The following is a 16,690-nucleotide window of genomic DNA, read 5'->3' as shown; positions in this document are numbered from 1 at the left end:
AGATTTTGCAATTTTGGTAGAAAAACAAAATTTTGCAGTTTTGGCGGGAAAACAAGATTTTGCGAGTTTGGTGAGAAAATAAAATTTTGCATTTTTTTGTGGAAAACGTAATTTTACGGTTTTGGCGGAAAACAAGATTTTGTGGTATTGGCGAAAAAACGAGATTTTGCTGTTTGGCGGAAAAACGAGATTTTGCGGTTTTGGCTGAAAAACAAGATTTTGCGAGTTTGGCGAGAAAATAAAATTTTAATTTTTTGCGAGAAAACATAATTTTACGATTTTGGCGGGAATTTTTTTTTTGCAATTTTACGGGAAACGAGATTTTGCGGTTTTGGCTGGAAAACGTAATTTTGCGGTTTTGGTGGGAAAACAAGATTTTGCGAGTTTGGTGGGAAAACGAGATTTTACAGTTTTTACGGTAAAACGAGATTTTACAGTTTTTACGGGAAAACGAGATTTTGCGGATTTGGCGAGAAAATGAGATTTGGCGGATTTGGCGGAAAAACGAGATTTTACGGTTTTGGCGGGAAAACAAGATTTTGCGAGTTTGACGGGAAAACGTAACTCTGCGGTTTTGACGGGAAAACAAAATTTTGTAGTTTTGGCGGGAAAACGAGTTTTCATGTTTTTGTGTTTTTGGTAGGAAAACGAGATTTTACGGTTTGACGGAAAAAGCCAAATTTTGCGATTTTAGCGGAAAAACGAGATTTTGGGGTTTTAGAGGAAAATGAGATTTTGCAGGTTGGTGGGTGAAGAATTGAAATTTTAGAGTTGTATGTATATTAAAATTGAGAAAAAATATTTTGTAATTATTTAATTAAATAGGGGTATTTTTTACTTTTACAAATTATGGATGAGTTTACCTCATCCAAACTTTTTAAAAAATCTCATTTAGAAATTTAGTTTTTTTTTATAAGTTTTTAAAATGTATCCAGATATTATATCCAGATGAGTTATTAATTGTTACTAAACGAACAACAATAAGCATTTGCTTTCAGATATTGCATCTGGTTCACCAAACAAACATGACCTTTCTCTCAATATAAATTCTTGTTTTCTTTTCGTGTTTACAATTTAGTGGAGGCTCGATTGTTCATTTAGTCTCAATATAAATCGGTTTACAATTTAGTGGAGGTTCGATTGTTCATTTAGTCTCAATATAAATTCTTGTTCATTTAGTCTCAATATAAATCCCTAACTTTACCATTCAAAACTTAGTTTTCTTTTCGTGTTTCTTGTTTGAGTTCATTTTAGTCTCAATATAAATTCTTTTTGTTACTAATCATTTGGCTCAATAATTGACCACGACTTTTATAGAATCTTGAAGTGATAAAATTTAAGAAATGACGAAAATTATATGCAAAGAACAGTTTATTCTTTATTTTCACGCAAATAAGAACATTATAATAACCACTACAGAAGGAAAAGAACAAATTCCACAACGTTTTTTACGTTAAGGATCCAATTATCAAAAGTAGAACAACACTTTTGGAATCATATTTTCATATATATAATGGAAATTGTTAAAAGTTTGATATTCTGTATAACAAATACTTTTTAAAAAGAAACCTATAACAAAAATATAGTAAAGAAAGACAAATTAAGAGAGAGTGTCATGGATTATAACGGTGGATTTCATGAGGTGGAAAAGAATGGTAGACTGTTTTTGGTATACCATCACCCTAAGTATTGTCCCATACCCCAAATACATACCCTAACCTCCTCCACTGAGCTTTCTCTTCAACCTCTTTTCTTATGTCCTAAGGAACGACAGCGAAAGGACGTTTCTTATGCAGGAGTTTATGGCTTTTATCTTGTAGAAACTAGGTTTCCACAATAAATTTGTTTATGGGGGAAAAAAAATTCAGTAAAGTAATCTCTCTAGAAAACCGATCTAAGCTTTGAAATTAGAAGAAAGGGAATTGATCTCGAAGAATTAAGGTTTAGATTGCTAAGAACAAAAAGAGAACTGAATAATTGTATTCAATAATGGATGTCTTACAATGGAGAAGTCTCTCCCTCTTTATACATATTCATAGATCGCATAATATATTAACTTTCCTTATGAGACGAACTGAAATAAGGAAAGTTGCTTTATCTCTTGCGTCGGCCGCCGGGCGAAGTGGAAGTCGGTTCTTCTCCTTCGAGGCTGGGCTTCCTCTGTCTGAACTGGGCTTAAATGACCTAATTGAGTTCTTAACCGGATTCCCAGTTAAATAACCAAATTGTTTTTCTGGTTTAGTTCGGTATGTTGGGGGTGCTAAATCCTGCACCAACATATCTGCTCGGTTCTTCCCACGAGTACGTAATTCCTACAACAACAGATTCTTCTGATCATCATGTACTCCCTCTGTTTTGGTGCAACAATAAGGAATTTGATGTTGATGGTGGGTGCGACATATGCAAAGGCTCAAATTTTGGTACAGACTATTACTTCTGTAACTACTGTGATAAAAAATTCCATAGGGAATGTATCCAGTCTCCACTAAAAATTAATCATCCCTACCACTCTGAGCATCCTCTCCAACTTTTCGTTCGTTATTATGGGGCTTCCGACAATATTGAGTGTTTATGTTGTAAAATATTAGCAAATGGGTTAATGTATCATTGTACGATATGTCAGATTTTTATGCATCCAACATGTGCGATGAAACCAATACCCTTTGTTGTAGACCCACCAAAAAACCATGTTCATTCTCTCATGTTTTTCCCCAGACAAACTTGCTTAACTTGTAACCTTTGTGGTTGGCTGAGACAAGTTTGTCCCACCTACATTTGTGTCAGATGCAACTTTGTATCTCATGCTGATTGTATGAATCTCCCACACATCATCAAGATATCATGTCACCACCACCGTATCTCCTTCACTCTTTCTTTTCCATCAAGATCAGAACGGTTTTGTGGAGTTTGTCGTCAAAGTATTAACGGTGATTATGGTGCGTATACTTGTGACACGTGTAGCGATTATGTTGTTCATCCAATATGTGCTACATGGAAGAATGTGTGGGATGGAAAAGAACTCGAAGGTGTACCAGAAGAAGATGATATAACACAAGATGTTGGGCAGTTCGAAATGATATCTGAAGGAGTGATACTTTATTTTCTTCATGACCATCATCTCCGGCTCGAGGTCAATATGCTATATGACGAGAATAAATTTTGTCAAGCGTGTGTCCTTCCTATCTATGAAGGTAACTTGTATTCATGTATGGAGTGTGAGTTCATCCTCCATGAAACATGTGCTAAGGCTCCCCGTAGAATTCAACATGCCTTGCATCTTCATCCACTCAAAATGAAGCAGTTTCACAATAGAGAATTCTCGAGTTGTGATGCTTGTGGTCGTATACATAATGGCTTTGGCTATGGGTGCAATTGCAAAGATGAAGACTGCTTTAATCTAGATGTAAGGTGTGCTTCAATTTCTGAGCCGTTTGATTACAAAGGTCATGAACATCCCTTATTCATATCTTTAAACCAAGGAGTAGAACCTATGTGTGACGTATGCAAAAGAAGATGTCTTAAAGAATTAAATTGCATGAAATGCAATTTAATTGTATGTTTCAGGTGTGTTACCTTACCATACAAAGCAAAATATCAGCATTACGACACACATTCTCTCACGTTGTTATGGGGTGAAGAAGTAAGCGAGAAAAATTTGTGTGAGGTGTGCGAACGTAATTTACAAGATACGGGAGCAGAAGCGTTGTGTAACTTGTGTTACGGGTGCAACGAATGCTACACAGCTTTTCATATTGAATGCGTAATTGGTGCAGACCAATACATGAAGCCCTATAGTTACTTAGCAAGGGGATCGGAGAATGATGTTCAGGCTCTTCCCAAACGTCATATTTCTCGACCATTAATATGCGTTTCTTGTAAGAACCGTTGTCAAGGTAAAATATTTAAGACCTTCTCCATCGGGAGGTTCATAGAGGGGATTTTAATGTTTTGGTGAAAAAAAATAAATCAAAACAAAAGAAAAATGGTAAGGGAGCCTCTTATATAGTATATCCAATTTTGATTTAAGAGGTGATATGTGTCGTCCTTCTATAGGCAAACAAAATAATAGAAAAGGGAAAAACAAAATTGGATCGATCAAATTTTATTTCTTTTCTCCTCTCTCTCTCGCGTTATAACTCCCGAATCGACAAAGTAAGAAGATGGAATTGAAGGATATGGAATCAGAGGAGGTTGGGGTCGGAGGAGATTGAATCGGCGGAGGAGATATGGAATCAGAGGAGGTTGCGCTTAGGTAAACGAATTAGGGTTGTTTGATTTTTTATCCCAAATTAGGGTTCTCTGATTTTTGATTTTTGATCCCAAATTAGGGTTCTTTGCAAGAATTTTTCTCTCTTTCATTTGATTTCACTTTTAGCTTCTTCAGTTTTGTGAGAGGCTGTTGGATTTGGTAGTAGAGCATGTCTTTCTTTTGGAACTTGGTGTTATATGACTTCAGTGGTTTGATTAGATTTGGGTCTGATTTGTTTCTCAATGAGCAGAGGCCGTGGCAGATGTAAACAGAGCAATTGAGTTGGATCCTTCACTGACCAAAGTTTATCTAAGAACAGGGTATGTTATTGCTCTTTCCTACTATGTATCATTGTTAGTCATGTCTTTTAAGTTTTAGTGAGAATCTTTTTGGGTGTGATTTCTTGAAATTGTGTTTTGCAAGTTTTGTGCTTTCGTATTCCAAATTTAATATGTGTTGAATTTGTAATTTTAGGGATTTGATGTTGATTTCTGCAACCATACGTATAATGGCATAATGCCGGGTGGATGTAGTCCCTCTGACAAACTCTTTGCAAAGGTTGGACTCCGTTGTTACAATCTTGAAAAGGTTACTCTCTTAGATGGAGAAGCACTTTTGCTTTACCCTCTCCTTGTGATCGATTGATAGATAGATGCTTACCTCATTGCTTCTAACCTTGTAGGGAAAGAAGTTAGAATTCAAGAGTCTAGTCAAAGTTAACTCAGAAATCGGTTCACTTTACAATTCTTATTCAACATCCGGGGTGATGGATCTTATCAACAACTCAATTCACACTTTCCAAACTTTAGTCACGGATGCAGGGTATGAGAGAACAAAGCGCGTTTGATACTCGTCACAAAAATATGCAGGATCAAGCCTCAAGTGCCAGGTAAAATTGTGTGTGTGAAAAAAATCATGTCGGCAATACTGTTTATTTTTAGTTATGGCTAAATCTTTTTAAAATGTATGTTTTAGGCATTGGAGATGCCACTGTCTTTGGGGACTTGGATGCTATAGATAACTTCTATAAAGGTGATATGCCAGATTGGCCACAAAATGATGATAAGTTACAGTTCTATGAGGTGAGGTGTTCAGTTTTTGACTCATCTTCTTCACTATATATATATGTGATCTGTTTCGACTGGTATACAAGATTTATCTAATAAGTTTTAGATGATTAGAAAATGCAGGTGAAATGAATTAGAGTTGCGAGTGCAGAGGCATAGTAAGAAGAACAAGTGATGGAAAAACAGGACATATGTGCCTTGAAGCAGGGTAAGGTAAAATTTAGTGAAGGAGTTGGGGTAAATCAGTATTACAATTAATCATTTTCTCTATTTATGAATTGCACTTCTATTATAAAATGTATTATGTTTATTTTATGTTTTGTATGCTTAAAATTAATTAAATGTAATATTTTCCCATTTTTATAACATCTTAAATGTTTAATCATTTATACTATTTCTAATCTATTTAAATTTTTATTATTTCAAAAAATTATATTTTTAAAATAAGAGATCCATAATTATAAAATAAGAGATCATTTATATTGGAGGATAAATTTTTAATTAAGAGATCAATGGTTCTTAAAATTTAAAACAGTACACAATTAATTCATTAAAAAATCAAACAGTACATAAGATCCCCAATATATGAACTTGTTGTAAAATTTCTAAAGATGTGTATTCAATTCAGATATTTTTTAAAAAAAAATCTCAAAAATATAAACATTAAAATGGTTCGGTTTTCTATTAGGTAAACCGGTAATTTGACGTATGTAATCTATTTTCTCGAACCAAACCAAACCAAACAAGATGAAGCAAAACCGACCGACTTCATCCCTTTCCTCCTGATCAAGAAATCTCTCTGCTCCTACAAATCCAAGAAGACGATGAAAGATCAATCGTTTGCTCATTTGATGGAATTCGTTTGAATCTTCTTCTTACAAAAACCCCCAAATTCCAATCGAAAATCCCTAAATTCTTTAGTAATTAGAATATAATGGATGCAGCAGCATCTTCATCACCGTCTCCTTCCGAGGAAAGTTTGAAGCTTCAACTTGATGATCTGCAGAAACAGCTTAACAAAAAGCTGAGATTCGAATCTTCCGTTCGTTCTATTCATGATCTCCTGCGTGATCACTACTCTTCTTCCTCTCCTTCTCTCCGCAAACAGGTTTGGTTTTATTTTGTTTCAATTTTAGGTAACCATAGATTTCAAAATTAGCTCTCGAAATTTTAGAATACTGGCCATTTTTGATTGATGCGTACGTCAAGGATCTTCAATTTGATCCAATTTGAGTTTCAATTTGTTCAATTTCTATGTTATAATCGAATTTTTCGTTTGTTTTATGGCTATTGTAGTTTTACATAGTTGTATCTCGAGTTGCAACGGTTCTCAAGACAAGATATACAGCTACTGGGTTTTGGGTTGCGGGGCTGAGCCTTTTCGAGGAAGCTGAGCGACTTGTATCTGATGCTTCTGAGAAGAAACACTTGAAATCTTGCATTGCTCAAGCCAAAGACCAGTTAACCGAAGTTGATATCCAGCCCACTGAGACCTCACAAGGTTTGTGTAGCATTTAGCTTGGCTTTATCATATGGTTTAACCTGAAGAGAGAATCTGGGGTGAGTTTATTACTCTTTGTGAATTTGTTCCAGGTTATCTTTTTGAGGGACATCTAACGGTTGATCGTGAGCCGCCACAGCCTCAGTGGCTAGTGCAGCAGAATCTCATGTCTGCTTTCGCCTCTATTGTTGCTGGTGAATCCTCTAATAATGCTCCTACTGAAAACACTCTTGGGGATACGGCCAACTTGATGCAAGAACTCATCAACGGCCTGGACAGTATCATCCCGGAGGTAGTTGTTTTATCTTTTTTGGCAATGCCCTTTCTCTTTTCTTCCTTACTAGTTTTAAATGATTTCGTTGTTGTATGTTCTCACATTGCCTGATAAAGCGTGATACTTCACATATAGATGAGTTTAAAGCAATCTGTGTTCAAATATGGCTTTGATATTTGTCTCCTTCTTCCGTATCAAGAGTCTTTAACCCCAATCTAATATGATATTGGTAGAGTGGTTTTTTTGCTTAGCCTTATGATTGAAAAATGATATATATGATGTGTTTTATACAGATGCTAGAAGATGGTGGACCACCAAGAGTTCCACCGGCTAGTAAAGAAGTTGTAGAGAAACTTCCAGTGATCGCTTTTAGCGAGGAACTGCTTAAAGAGTTAGGACCAGAGGCAGAATGCTGCATCTGCAAGGAGAATCTTGTAATCGGCGACAAAATGCAGGAGCTGCCATGCAAGCACACATTCCACCCTCCTTGCCTAAAGCCTTGGCTGGTAAAGTTAATTTCATTCTTTTAAAGCTTAAGGGTAAGCAAGAACATAAAGCTTATGATCTTAATTGTTTGTGGCAGGACGAGCATAACTCTTGCCCTATATGTCGTCATGAATTACCAACAGACGATCAGAAATACGAAAACTGGAAAGAGAGGGAGAAAGAGGCTGAGGAAGAGAGGAAAGGCGCAGAGAATGCTGTCCGCGGAGGTGAATATATGTACGTTTAGATTGTAAAATTTATGGCACACTGCCACTGTTTGTACTTTAACATCTCCCTCGATTTGTTTTGAATGAAAGCTTATAGAATAACAACAAAGATTTCATTACTTTATAACACAAATTGTCTTGAAAAGACACCAAGTACATAACAACAAGAGTATTACTAAATCCACAATAGTAGTTTTTTCAGTAGAGATGATCGTCTGCCCTTAAAGCAACTCGTAAAAAGACAAACATGTCTGACCACTCCAGAGACATGCAAACAAATCTTTGGTTTGTCTAACAAACCTATACAGAACACGACTATCAAACAACACACAGCAGCATACATGATAGATTACCATATCAACCATATTGACATAAAGTTTTACTTAGTTTGCTTTAAAAGCTTATTGTAACCCTGAGGTTTGATCTTCTGCTAAGCAGTCGGAAACTCCTCCTTGATAGAGGCATTGCCTATTGGCACATTTGTCTTTTTTATGTCGGAGGTAGGGTAAGGGTTTTTGTTGACCAATCTGCAGAGAAAAAGAATGTAAATGTTGCTGTTAGATGCAATCTCAAGGAACATTATATGATCAACCTATCTTTTACAAGTCTCTCTCAGGCATATCAACAAGCTCCGGATTAGTAAATCAATCAAAAACTCAATAAAATAGATAGAATTTAAATTTCCAGAGGGATGGAGTGTAGTTATAAAGGATGCATACCTGTCCCGTCTTTTCTCGAGGAATCGTTGAAGCGAATGCCTCCTTGCAATAGGTAGATCTGAATTGGCAAAACATAATTGTAAGAATCTAATGAGAGTATCCATTTTCAAATTTTGAAGATTATTATAACCAGTTGAATCGAATACTGACCAGCCGCGGATCTGCAAAACGAAATTGGCTGAATGGGAAATGATTGTGCAGCTGGTGAAGCTACATTAGATGTGCTTGAGAAAGAAGGAGCTCTGTTAAGTGCTGGCGATGGGACATGACTGATGCTCGTAGAATTATTTGTCTCCATGGCTTTAGCAGCAATACGAAGGATTTCTTGAACCTACAAGCGTGAGATCACAATGAGAACAGGAACTCTCTTAAGCTAGCTTTTCGGACAACAAAAGTGTAGAATTTGCTCCGATTGACCAACCTTTTCTGCTGGGAGTCCATCGAACACAGTAACACTCCCACCAAAGAAAATAGTAAGCTGACTTGGAAGGACCGTTGAAGCATCTGCCTCAGATGATATGTTCTCCGTGGACCTTCAATAGCAGAAGATCCATGTATTAATGCAACATTTGACAACAATCTAATAGCTAGGAATGAAACTCTCCACATATTGTGACTGTTGATAAAGGCACTAAACAGCATATACAAAGGCAAGAGATTGGTTATAATAACTGTCATTTAGTGTTTAAAGTGATTTAGTGGTTCTAACAACCAATAATCAGAAGAATCAGGTTCTTCTGAGTTCCATGTCAAATGACTCGCAGAAGGTAACATAAAATTTCTTGTTAAAACACACAAATTCAAGCAATTTTTTAAGTCAGACCCGTTTAACAAGAAACACGGAAGGATGTCTTTGATATATGAATATGCTGCAACACACAATAATAAACCAAAAGCTGTAACTGATATAGTGACTAAATATAGCAACTTCTTGGTTTCTCATTTCAGTCAATATGATTCATATAAACCAAAACTCTCCAGTTTCAAATGTACAAGATGAAGTTCCATTAACCAAATTCACATGAATAAACTTATGTATGCATTAAGGACTTTTGAAGCACAAGATGATCAATTGTTCTAGCCAAGAACAAAATGATTCCTCTAGGTAAAATATTACTTTCTCTAAATAGCAAATAAAATCCTCAAATTCCTTTCCTTTTATAAGTATTGACAGATCGAAATGTTCACTATCAGAAATGACACACAAATTCAAAAACTAAACTCAAATTCAAAGGGAAGAAACAGAAGATGAAAAAAAAAACATGTGAATCCACACAGCAAGTCTAAACACAGCTCATACCTAACTTCGTGAATCGATTTCTCAACAGATCCGCCGAAGACACCGTGCTCGGTTCCGTTACCGCCGATCTCAGCCGCGCCGCCGGCAACAACACATCCGCCTTCAACGGAAGCGTGTGACTCATCTTTCGCCATAGTCATAGCTTTGTCTTCTCAAAACTCGTAAATCTCTCTCTTTAATCCGATAAGAATGTTTAAAATATCTTCTTGTTCTCCTGGTTGTTTCGGATTCGTGTTGCAGACCGGGAACCTCCGAGTCCGAGATATATCCTCCTCCAGAAGCTCCTGCGATTTGGACACGTGGCGGTGGATATTGTTTTTTTTGTTTGACTTCGGTACGAAGACAATAAAATACAGACAAGACACTAATTTAGAAACGTGCGCGAATAAGATCCGGTGTCGTTTCTTTGGGTTTTGCCTTTAATGTGGGACATTCCCTTGTTAACGACGACAACTCAGAACGTGTCTAGTGGTTGAGACATGAATTTTTAAAAAATGATATTATCTTGAGAACTGAGACTTGAGTTCTATTGGGCTCAAAAAGAAATGTTGGGCTTACCTGCTAAGCCTTTTAAGATGTGGACTAGATATAGTCCCCAAAACAAGACCCTGGCATCTTTAGTTTTTCTTTTCTTTAGCACACAAAGAACCCAATTGCAGAGAACAATTAATTTATGATTTATCAGAGCATATTAATAATCCAGTGGTTTGTATGTTACGCTAAATCATCGCCAAAATTCAAGTTTGTGTAATGTATTTAGGGAAATATTTGTGAAAAAAAAAAAAAAAAATGATTAATCACAAAAGCAAATAATCGCGTACAAAACGCAACTGCTGTAACAATAATTTTTTTAATCTGAGCTTTATTTTTTAACCAAGGGTAGTAGAGAAATCTAGAAGAAGTGAGGGTAGTTTGGTCATTGGGCTTTTTCATTTAGGGTTCCGAAAGATCTGGGTTTTGGCACTCTCTCCCTCATTTCTTCTACTCGAGCTTCTCTTTTAAAAAGGCTTGTTCTTCTACTCGAGATCCTTTAGGCTTGTTCGTTCTTCGTGAACGACCCTCGCTTTTATACAGTCCTGATCCCAGATTCGTCGACTTCAGAGGAGATCTCCGATACTGAAGCAGCCTCCTTCTTCTTCCTCCGCTCTTCCCGATGCCGGTAATGATACGCTGTCGTCGCTTTCATTACTGTTTTTTTTGCATTCCCTTGGCTCTTTACGCAGCCATTAACTTCGCTATTTCGTGTGTAGATCGATAAGATCTTCAAAGATGATGCTAGTGAAGAGAAGGGAGAACGTGCTAGGATGGTGAGTTTTTTTTGTTTATTACTGTCATTGAGGAATTAGGGTTTTTCAGATTCACTTCTCACTGTTTATTTAATCTGATTTACTTCTTTTGTTGCTCTCTCTTAGGCATCATTTGTTGGTGCAATGGCTATCAGTGATCTGGTTAAGTCTACTTTAGGGCCAAAGGGCATGGTAACTTCCGATCTCTAGATATATGAAAAGGTTCTAATTTTAAACTTTCAAATTCGTTTCGACTGATTGTGGTTTGGATCTTATTGTTGTTCTTTAGGATAAAATCTTACAATCTACTGGTAGAGGTCATGCGGTCACTGTTACTAACGATGGTGCTACTATTCTCAAGTCACTTCACATAGACAACCCTGCAGCTAAAGTTCTTGTTGGTATGTATGCTTTTCTCCTGCAACATTGTTACTGGAAGTTTTGGGCTTGGTCTTTATTTTCTTTTTGGTGGGTTTTTTCTCACACTTCTTGTATCTGGTTTTGATGTTTCAGACATCTCTAAAGTACAAGATGATGAGGTTGGTGATGGGACTACTTCTGTTGTTGTCTTGGCCGGCGAGCTTCTGAGGGAAGCTGAAAAGCTTGTTGCTTCTAAAATTCACCCTATGACAATCATAGCAGGTAAGCATCTGGCTCTTTTAAGTGTAAAGATGACAATGTTTTATCAGCTCCTTGTTTCATTACGACGATGATGTCTAATCTTTTTCATTTTCTGGATTCTTAGGTTACAGAATGGCTTCCGAATGTGCTCGCAATGCTTTACTCAAAAGAGTCATTGATAATAAGGAAAATGCAGGTAATCACTATATAGATGGTTAGACGTTGTTATTGTTGGTATAAGTATCGCATTCTCTTGTTTGTGTGATGGCTTCGGTGTTGGATTCAAGCAGTTCCTTCTTTTACTGTTAACCTTTTTAAAATCTTACTATTACTTACATTATTGTGCTTTGTGATAATGCAGAGAAGTTTAGGTCAGACTTGCTGAAGATTGCGATGACTACGTTATGTTCCAAAATTCTTTCACAGGACAAGGAACATTTTGCAGAAATGGCCGTGGATGCTGTTTTCAGGCTAAAGGTATCATCTCTGCCTCCTTTTAAAATCTGTCAGCATTTCGTTCCTTCCTTCTATTTCTCTGGAATTTATGTGCAATGAAAGAAGAGCTTTCTTTGACGAATGTCATGTAGTAAAGCTAGTCTCATTTCACCACTAGTTTCTTTCCTGTAGATGCATGTTTTCGTTTTGAGGTGCTAAATGATTTCTTCTGACATTTTGGTGTTGTTGTTCAAATAGGGAAGCACAAACTTGGAAGCTATCCAGATCATCAAAAAACCTGGAGGGTCCCTGAAAGATTCCTTTTTGGATGAAGGGTAAGACAACACTTTTGCCTTTGACTCCTGTTTGAAATCTGTTTCTGTATGCTATTGATCTCTGTTTACTATTCATCTGTTCAGGATATCTCGTGTTTCATTCTCTTCTTCATAGCTTGTGCAGCTTAATTTTATATGTATAGTCTTATATTAGAATGTTGAACGGCATCATGTAGTGTTGCGTCCCTGCCTTTGTGCATCCAGTATTTTTGTCTCTGATATCTCAACTTTAATTTATGCGTATAGGTTTATTCTTGACAAGAAGATAGGAATTGGGCAGCCAAAGCGTATAGAGAATGCAAAGATCTTGGTAGCAAATACTGCTATGGACACTGATAAAGTGAAAATTTACGGTGCACGTGTCCGTGTGGATTCCATGACCAAGGTTGCTGAGATTGAAGGGGCTGAGAAGGAAAAGATGAAAGACAAGGTGAAGAAGATCATTGCCCATGGTATCAACTGCTTTGTTAACAGGCAGTTGATCTACAATTTCCCTGAGGAACTCTTCGCAGATGCTGGTATACTTGCTATTGAGCATGCTGACTTTGAGGGGATAGAGAGCCTTGGTTTGGTTACTGGTGGCGAAATCGCATCAACTTTTGACAACCCCGAGTCTGTTAAGCTTGGGCACTGCAAACTCATCGAAGAAATTATGATTGGTGAAGACAAGTTGATCCATTTCTCTGGTTGTGAAATGGGCCAAGCTTGTTCAATTGTCCTAAGGGGAGCTAGGTATACATTTTCTACTCCCATTACTTGAAAAACTTCGTCTCTAGTTCAACAATTTTTATGTGGTTTTTCTTTTTTCTGTTTTTGCAGTCACCATGTTCTAGACGAGGCTGAAAGATCACTCCATGATGCACTATGTGTACTCTCCCAAACAGTAAATGACACTAGAGTGTTGCTTGGAGGTGGATGGCCAGAGATGGTTATGGCAAAGGAAGTGGATGAGCTTGCAAGGAAAACTGCTGGCAAAAAATCGCATGCCATTGAAGCTTTCTCACGGGCTCTAGTGGCTATTCCAACAACAATCGCTGACAACGCTGGTTTAGACAGCGCCGAATTGGTAGCTCAGCTTCGTGCAGAGCACCACAATGATGGATGCAATGCCGGAATCGATGTCATCTCTGGATCTGTAAGTAAACTCTATAAGCATTAGGATCGGGCATAGATTGTGGTAGGTTAGACTAGAGCTGAATTGTGATGATGATGATGATTGATTCTTTACAGGTAGGAGATATGGAAGAGAGAGGAATCTATGAAGCATTCAAAGTGAAGCAAGCGGTTCTGCTTTCTGCAACAGAAGCATCAGAGATGATACTGCGAGTGGATGAGATCATTACATGTGCTCCTAGGAGGAGAGAAGACAGGATGTGAAACCAACCCAACACATGAAGATGGTGGGACCGAGATTTCATGATATCATATCATCCGGTGATGCTGTTCAATGTCATAGCTTTGTGTTTTCATTTCTTAAAACTTTTAGTGTTTGGCTCTGTAAACTCATCTTTTTGTTTTGTTTCTTTATATAACCCTGTTTTGATTTTGGATTTAGACTTTTAAGAAATCTCCAAGGTTAACTTGTTTTGGTAGGGTCATTTAAATTCTAATATATTTTAGCAGGAGAATGGATCAGTAAAAATTGAAGGGCTACGTAAACAAAGTCTCAAGTTATATAACTACCACAAAATCTGGAATGATACAATGTATTGTTCAAATTGTTGTGTAGGAATGATCGACTTGTATAAAAAAATATCTTTAAAAATATGGAGACATCACCTACAACGTTGAGGTGGTTTTGCGTTGTAAAGGTTTGGTCAACCGACCAAACCACACTATAAAAGGAAAGCAGATCAATAACATGGGACCTTACAATCGCAAGCTTTAATTGTAGCGTCGCCTTTATCAATTGTCTTACCAGAAAAGTATGTTTGGTTTTCGATTTTGTAGTTTTATACTAGATGATTTGATTTGAATCGCAGAAATTTTCATGGTTTCATTTCTTTTACCAAAACAGTTAAAAGTTACAACAACCAAAAAAAGGTGCACCAATTTATCCAATTATTTAATGGATATGCATAAACTATAGTACATGTAAAATCAATAGAAGAAATATTACATGTAAAATCAATAAAATCAATAGATCTGGAGTCTCGTAAAACTCTGAATCTACGGTACTTTGGCTCCAGATCTGTTCCGTTCATCTTTTAAAACCGGAGGTACTTCGCGTGATGTCTGGTTACGTGTAGAAAATCAGTTTCGCAACAACAAAGAGGCGAGGGCGATCCAGCTAGACAATGAGCTTCGTAATCAGGTAATTGGGGATCGATCCATTAAAGAGTATTGTCAGAAAATAAAATCTCTTTCAGACTTACTCTCCAATGTTGATGCCCCGGTGACTGAACGAACCATGGTGACGTACTTGCTCAATGGTCTCGATGAGAAGTTTGATTACATTATCAATGTAATCAAACACAAAGAACCCTTTCCATCATTTGAGACTGTAAAATCGATGCTGTACCTTGAAGAATCACGCCTCAAAAGAGCACAAAGACTAACTGCGAAACATTCAGATCACTCATCCTCCACAACGGCTCTCACGGCGACAACAACAACAGAACCAGACACTCGCTCATTCAACCACCCTAGTAATCGTTCACAGTTCAACAGCAACAACAGAGGAAATCGCAAAAACAGAGGTTCAAGAGGAGGTGGTCGAAATAACTTTCAGTCTAGACCCAATTTTCCCAACTGGGCCACACCTCCATTCAGGCAAGGCCCATTCCCATCTTGGCCCAACTACTATGGTCAATGGCCTCAGCAACCGTACCGACCGTCGTTCCCAACACCGCATCCCCCACAGTCGCACCAGCAGGCACATCTGATGGAGCTTCAGCCTGCTGCTCCGATAACTGAAATGCTTGCTGATCCAACAGCCTATCCGTGGATTATGGATTCGGGGGCAACGGCACATCTCTCCTCCACAACAGGTAATCTCCACTCTATGTCTAACCATAGCATCAATCAATCGGTCATAGTGGGTAATGGTTCCAAAATTCCAGTAACTTGTGTAAGATCTTCTCACATCAAAAGCCTGTCCCGACCTCTTTCCCTAAACAATGTCCTTGTTACACCCCAAATAGTTAAGAATTTGATATCTGTTCGAAAATTTACAACAGATAATTGGTGTATTGTTGATTTTGATCCATTTGGTTTCTCTGTGAAGGATCTTCCAACACGGAGAACTCTTCTCCGTTGTGATAGCCTTGGTGACCTCTACACTCTTCCAGCCTCATTCAATAAAACACCACCTCAATCAACTGCTCTCCTAGCTTCCACTCCTTCTCTTTGGCATAAACGATTGGCTCACACTAATAATGCTTTTCTTGATTCTGTTTTTTCAAACTCTTTGGGTATTTGTAATAAGCACAAGCCTTCTCAAACTTGTGAACCTTGCTATTTGGGCAAACAAATAAAGTTACCATTCGAATCTTCAAATACTTTTGTTTCCAAAGCTTTTGAAATAATACACTCTGATGTTTGGACATCTCCTGTTCCAAGCATTAGTGGAATCAAATATTATGTGTTGTTTCTTGATCATTTCACACCTTATCTGTGGGTCTATCCTCTTCGCCGAAAAAGTGATGTTTTCTCTAAATTCATTCACTTCACCTCACTGATTAAAACTCAATTCAATGCTCACATTCAAGCTTTTCAATGTGACAATGGTGGAGAGTATAACAACCATCAATTCCATAAATTCTTTGATTCCAATGGAATCAAGGTTCGTTTCTCCTGTCCTCACACCTCCCAGCAAAATGGAAAATCGGAAAGGATGATCAGAACAATAAACAATGCCATTAGAGCTCTTCTTTTTCAGGCTCGCCTAGCACCTAGCTATTGGGTTGAGGCCTTAAATGTGGTTGTTCATGTTTTGAACATCCTTCCATCAAAATCGATACAAAATAAAATCCCTTTTGCTCTGCTGTTCAACAAACCTCCTTCCTACAATCATCTTAGAGTTTTTGGCTGTTTATGCTTCCCAAATCTCAATCATTCAAATCTTCCTAAACTCTCACCAAGAATAACACCATGTTTGTTTCTTGGATATCCAACCCAACACAAAGGGTATCGCTGCTTGAATTTGAAAAACCAAAAAAATTATTATCTCACGACATGTTCACTTTGTC

At 37.4% G+C, this 16,690-nt stretch overlaps 5 protein-coding genes and 1 long non-coding RNA gene across 6 annotated transcripts; 5 read left to right on the top strand and 1 right to left on the bottom strand.

Annotated features, from left to right (window-relative positions):
- The first annotated feature begins 1,542 nt into the window (after positions 1-1,542).
- LOC147929321 (uncharacterized) lies at positions 1,543-3,986 on the top strand. Its single transcript, XM_087482293.1, has one exon. It carries the CDS (start codon positions 2,249-2,251, stop codon positions 3,953-3,955), a length of 1,707 nt encoding a protein of 568 aa, XP_087338419.1. The 5' UTR covers positions 1,543-2,248; the 3' UTR covers positions 3,956-3,986.
- Positions 3,987-4,160: 174 nt separating this feature from the next.
- Positions 4,161-5,701, top strand: LOC104790134 (UPF0725 protein At4g29550). Its single transcript, XR_015577658.1, has 7 exons — positions 4,161-4,190; positions 4,376-4,439; positions 4,532-4,569; positions 4,724-4,837; positions 4,932-5,138; positions 5,225-5,331; positions 5,431-5,701. It is a non-coding gene; the product is annotated as a UPF0725 protein At4g29550 (long non-coding RNA).
- Positions 5,702-5,929: 228 nt separating this feature from the next.
- Positions 5,930-7,913, top strand: LOC104736164 (E3 ubiquitin-protein ligase AIP2). The gene is made up of 5 exons (XM_010456099.3): positions 5,930-6,424; positions 6,613-6,817; positions 6,910-7,109; positions 7,385-7,597; positions 7,675-7,913. The coding sequence occupies exons 1-5, from the start codon at positions 6,251-6,253 to the stop codon at positions 7,822-7,824; spliced, it is 942 nt and encodes a 313-aa protein (XP_010454401.2). The 5' UTR covers positions 5,930-6,250; the 3' UTR covers positions 7,825-7,913.
- On the bottom strand, positions 7,899-10,297 carry LOC104736165 (protein TIFY 3B). The gene is made up of 5 exons (XM_010456100.2): positions 9,824-10,297; positions 8,945-9,056; positions 8,674-8,854; positions 8,524-8,581; positions 7,899-8,331 (listed from the first exon to the last, which is right to left on the bottom strand). The coding sequence occupies exons 1-5, from the start codon at positions 9,961-9,963 to the stop codon at positions 8,235-8,237; spliced, it is 588 nt and encodes a 195-aa protein (XP_010454402.2). The 5' UTR covers positions 9,964-10,297; the 3' UTR covers positions 7,899-8,234.
- Positions 10,298-10,544: 247 nt separating this feature from the next.
- Positions 10,545-14,098, top strand: LOC104736163 (T-complex protein 1 subunit beta). The gene is made up of 11 exons (XM_010456098.3): positions 10,545-10,982; positions 11,074-11,130; positions 11,236-11,301; positions 11,399-11,510; positions 11,623-11,751; positions 11,855-11,926; positions 12,092-12,207; positions 12,424-12,500; positions 12,747-13,232; positions 13,320-13,635; positions 13,731-14,098. The coding sequence occupies exons 1-11, from the start codon at positions 10,977-10,979 to the stop codon at positions 13,875-13,877; spliced, it is 1,584 nt and encodes a 527-aa protein (XP_010454400.1). The 5' UTR covers positions 10,545-10,976; the 3' UTR covers positions 13,878-14,098.
- Positions 14,099-14,371: 273 nt separating this feature from the next.
- LOC109128295 (uncharacterized) lies at positions 14,372-15,998 on the top strand. Its single transcript, XM_019234378.2, has 2 exons — positions 14,372-15,490; positions 15,727-15,998. Exons 1-2 carry the CDS (start codon positions 14,911-14,913, stop codon positions 15,759-15,761), a joined length of 615 nt encoding a protein of 204 aa, XP_019089923.1. The 5' UTR covers positions 14,372-14,910; the 3' UTR covers positions 15,762-15,998.
- The last annotated feature ends 692 nt before the right edge of the window (positions 15,999-16,690 follow it).

This window comes from Camelina sativa, chromosome 13 (genome assembly GCF_030686135.1).
Source record: "Camelina sativa cultivar CO46 ecotype springtype chromosome 13, ASM3068613v1".
Classification (NCBI taxonomy): Eukaryota; Viridiplantae; Streptophyta; class Magnoliopsida; order Brassicales; family Brassicaceae; genus Camelina; species Camelina sativa.
Note: the sequence above shows the minus strand (reverse complement) of the source record. Positions and strands in the feature narration are given on the sequence as shown.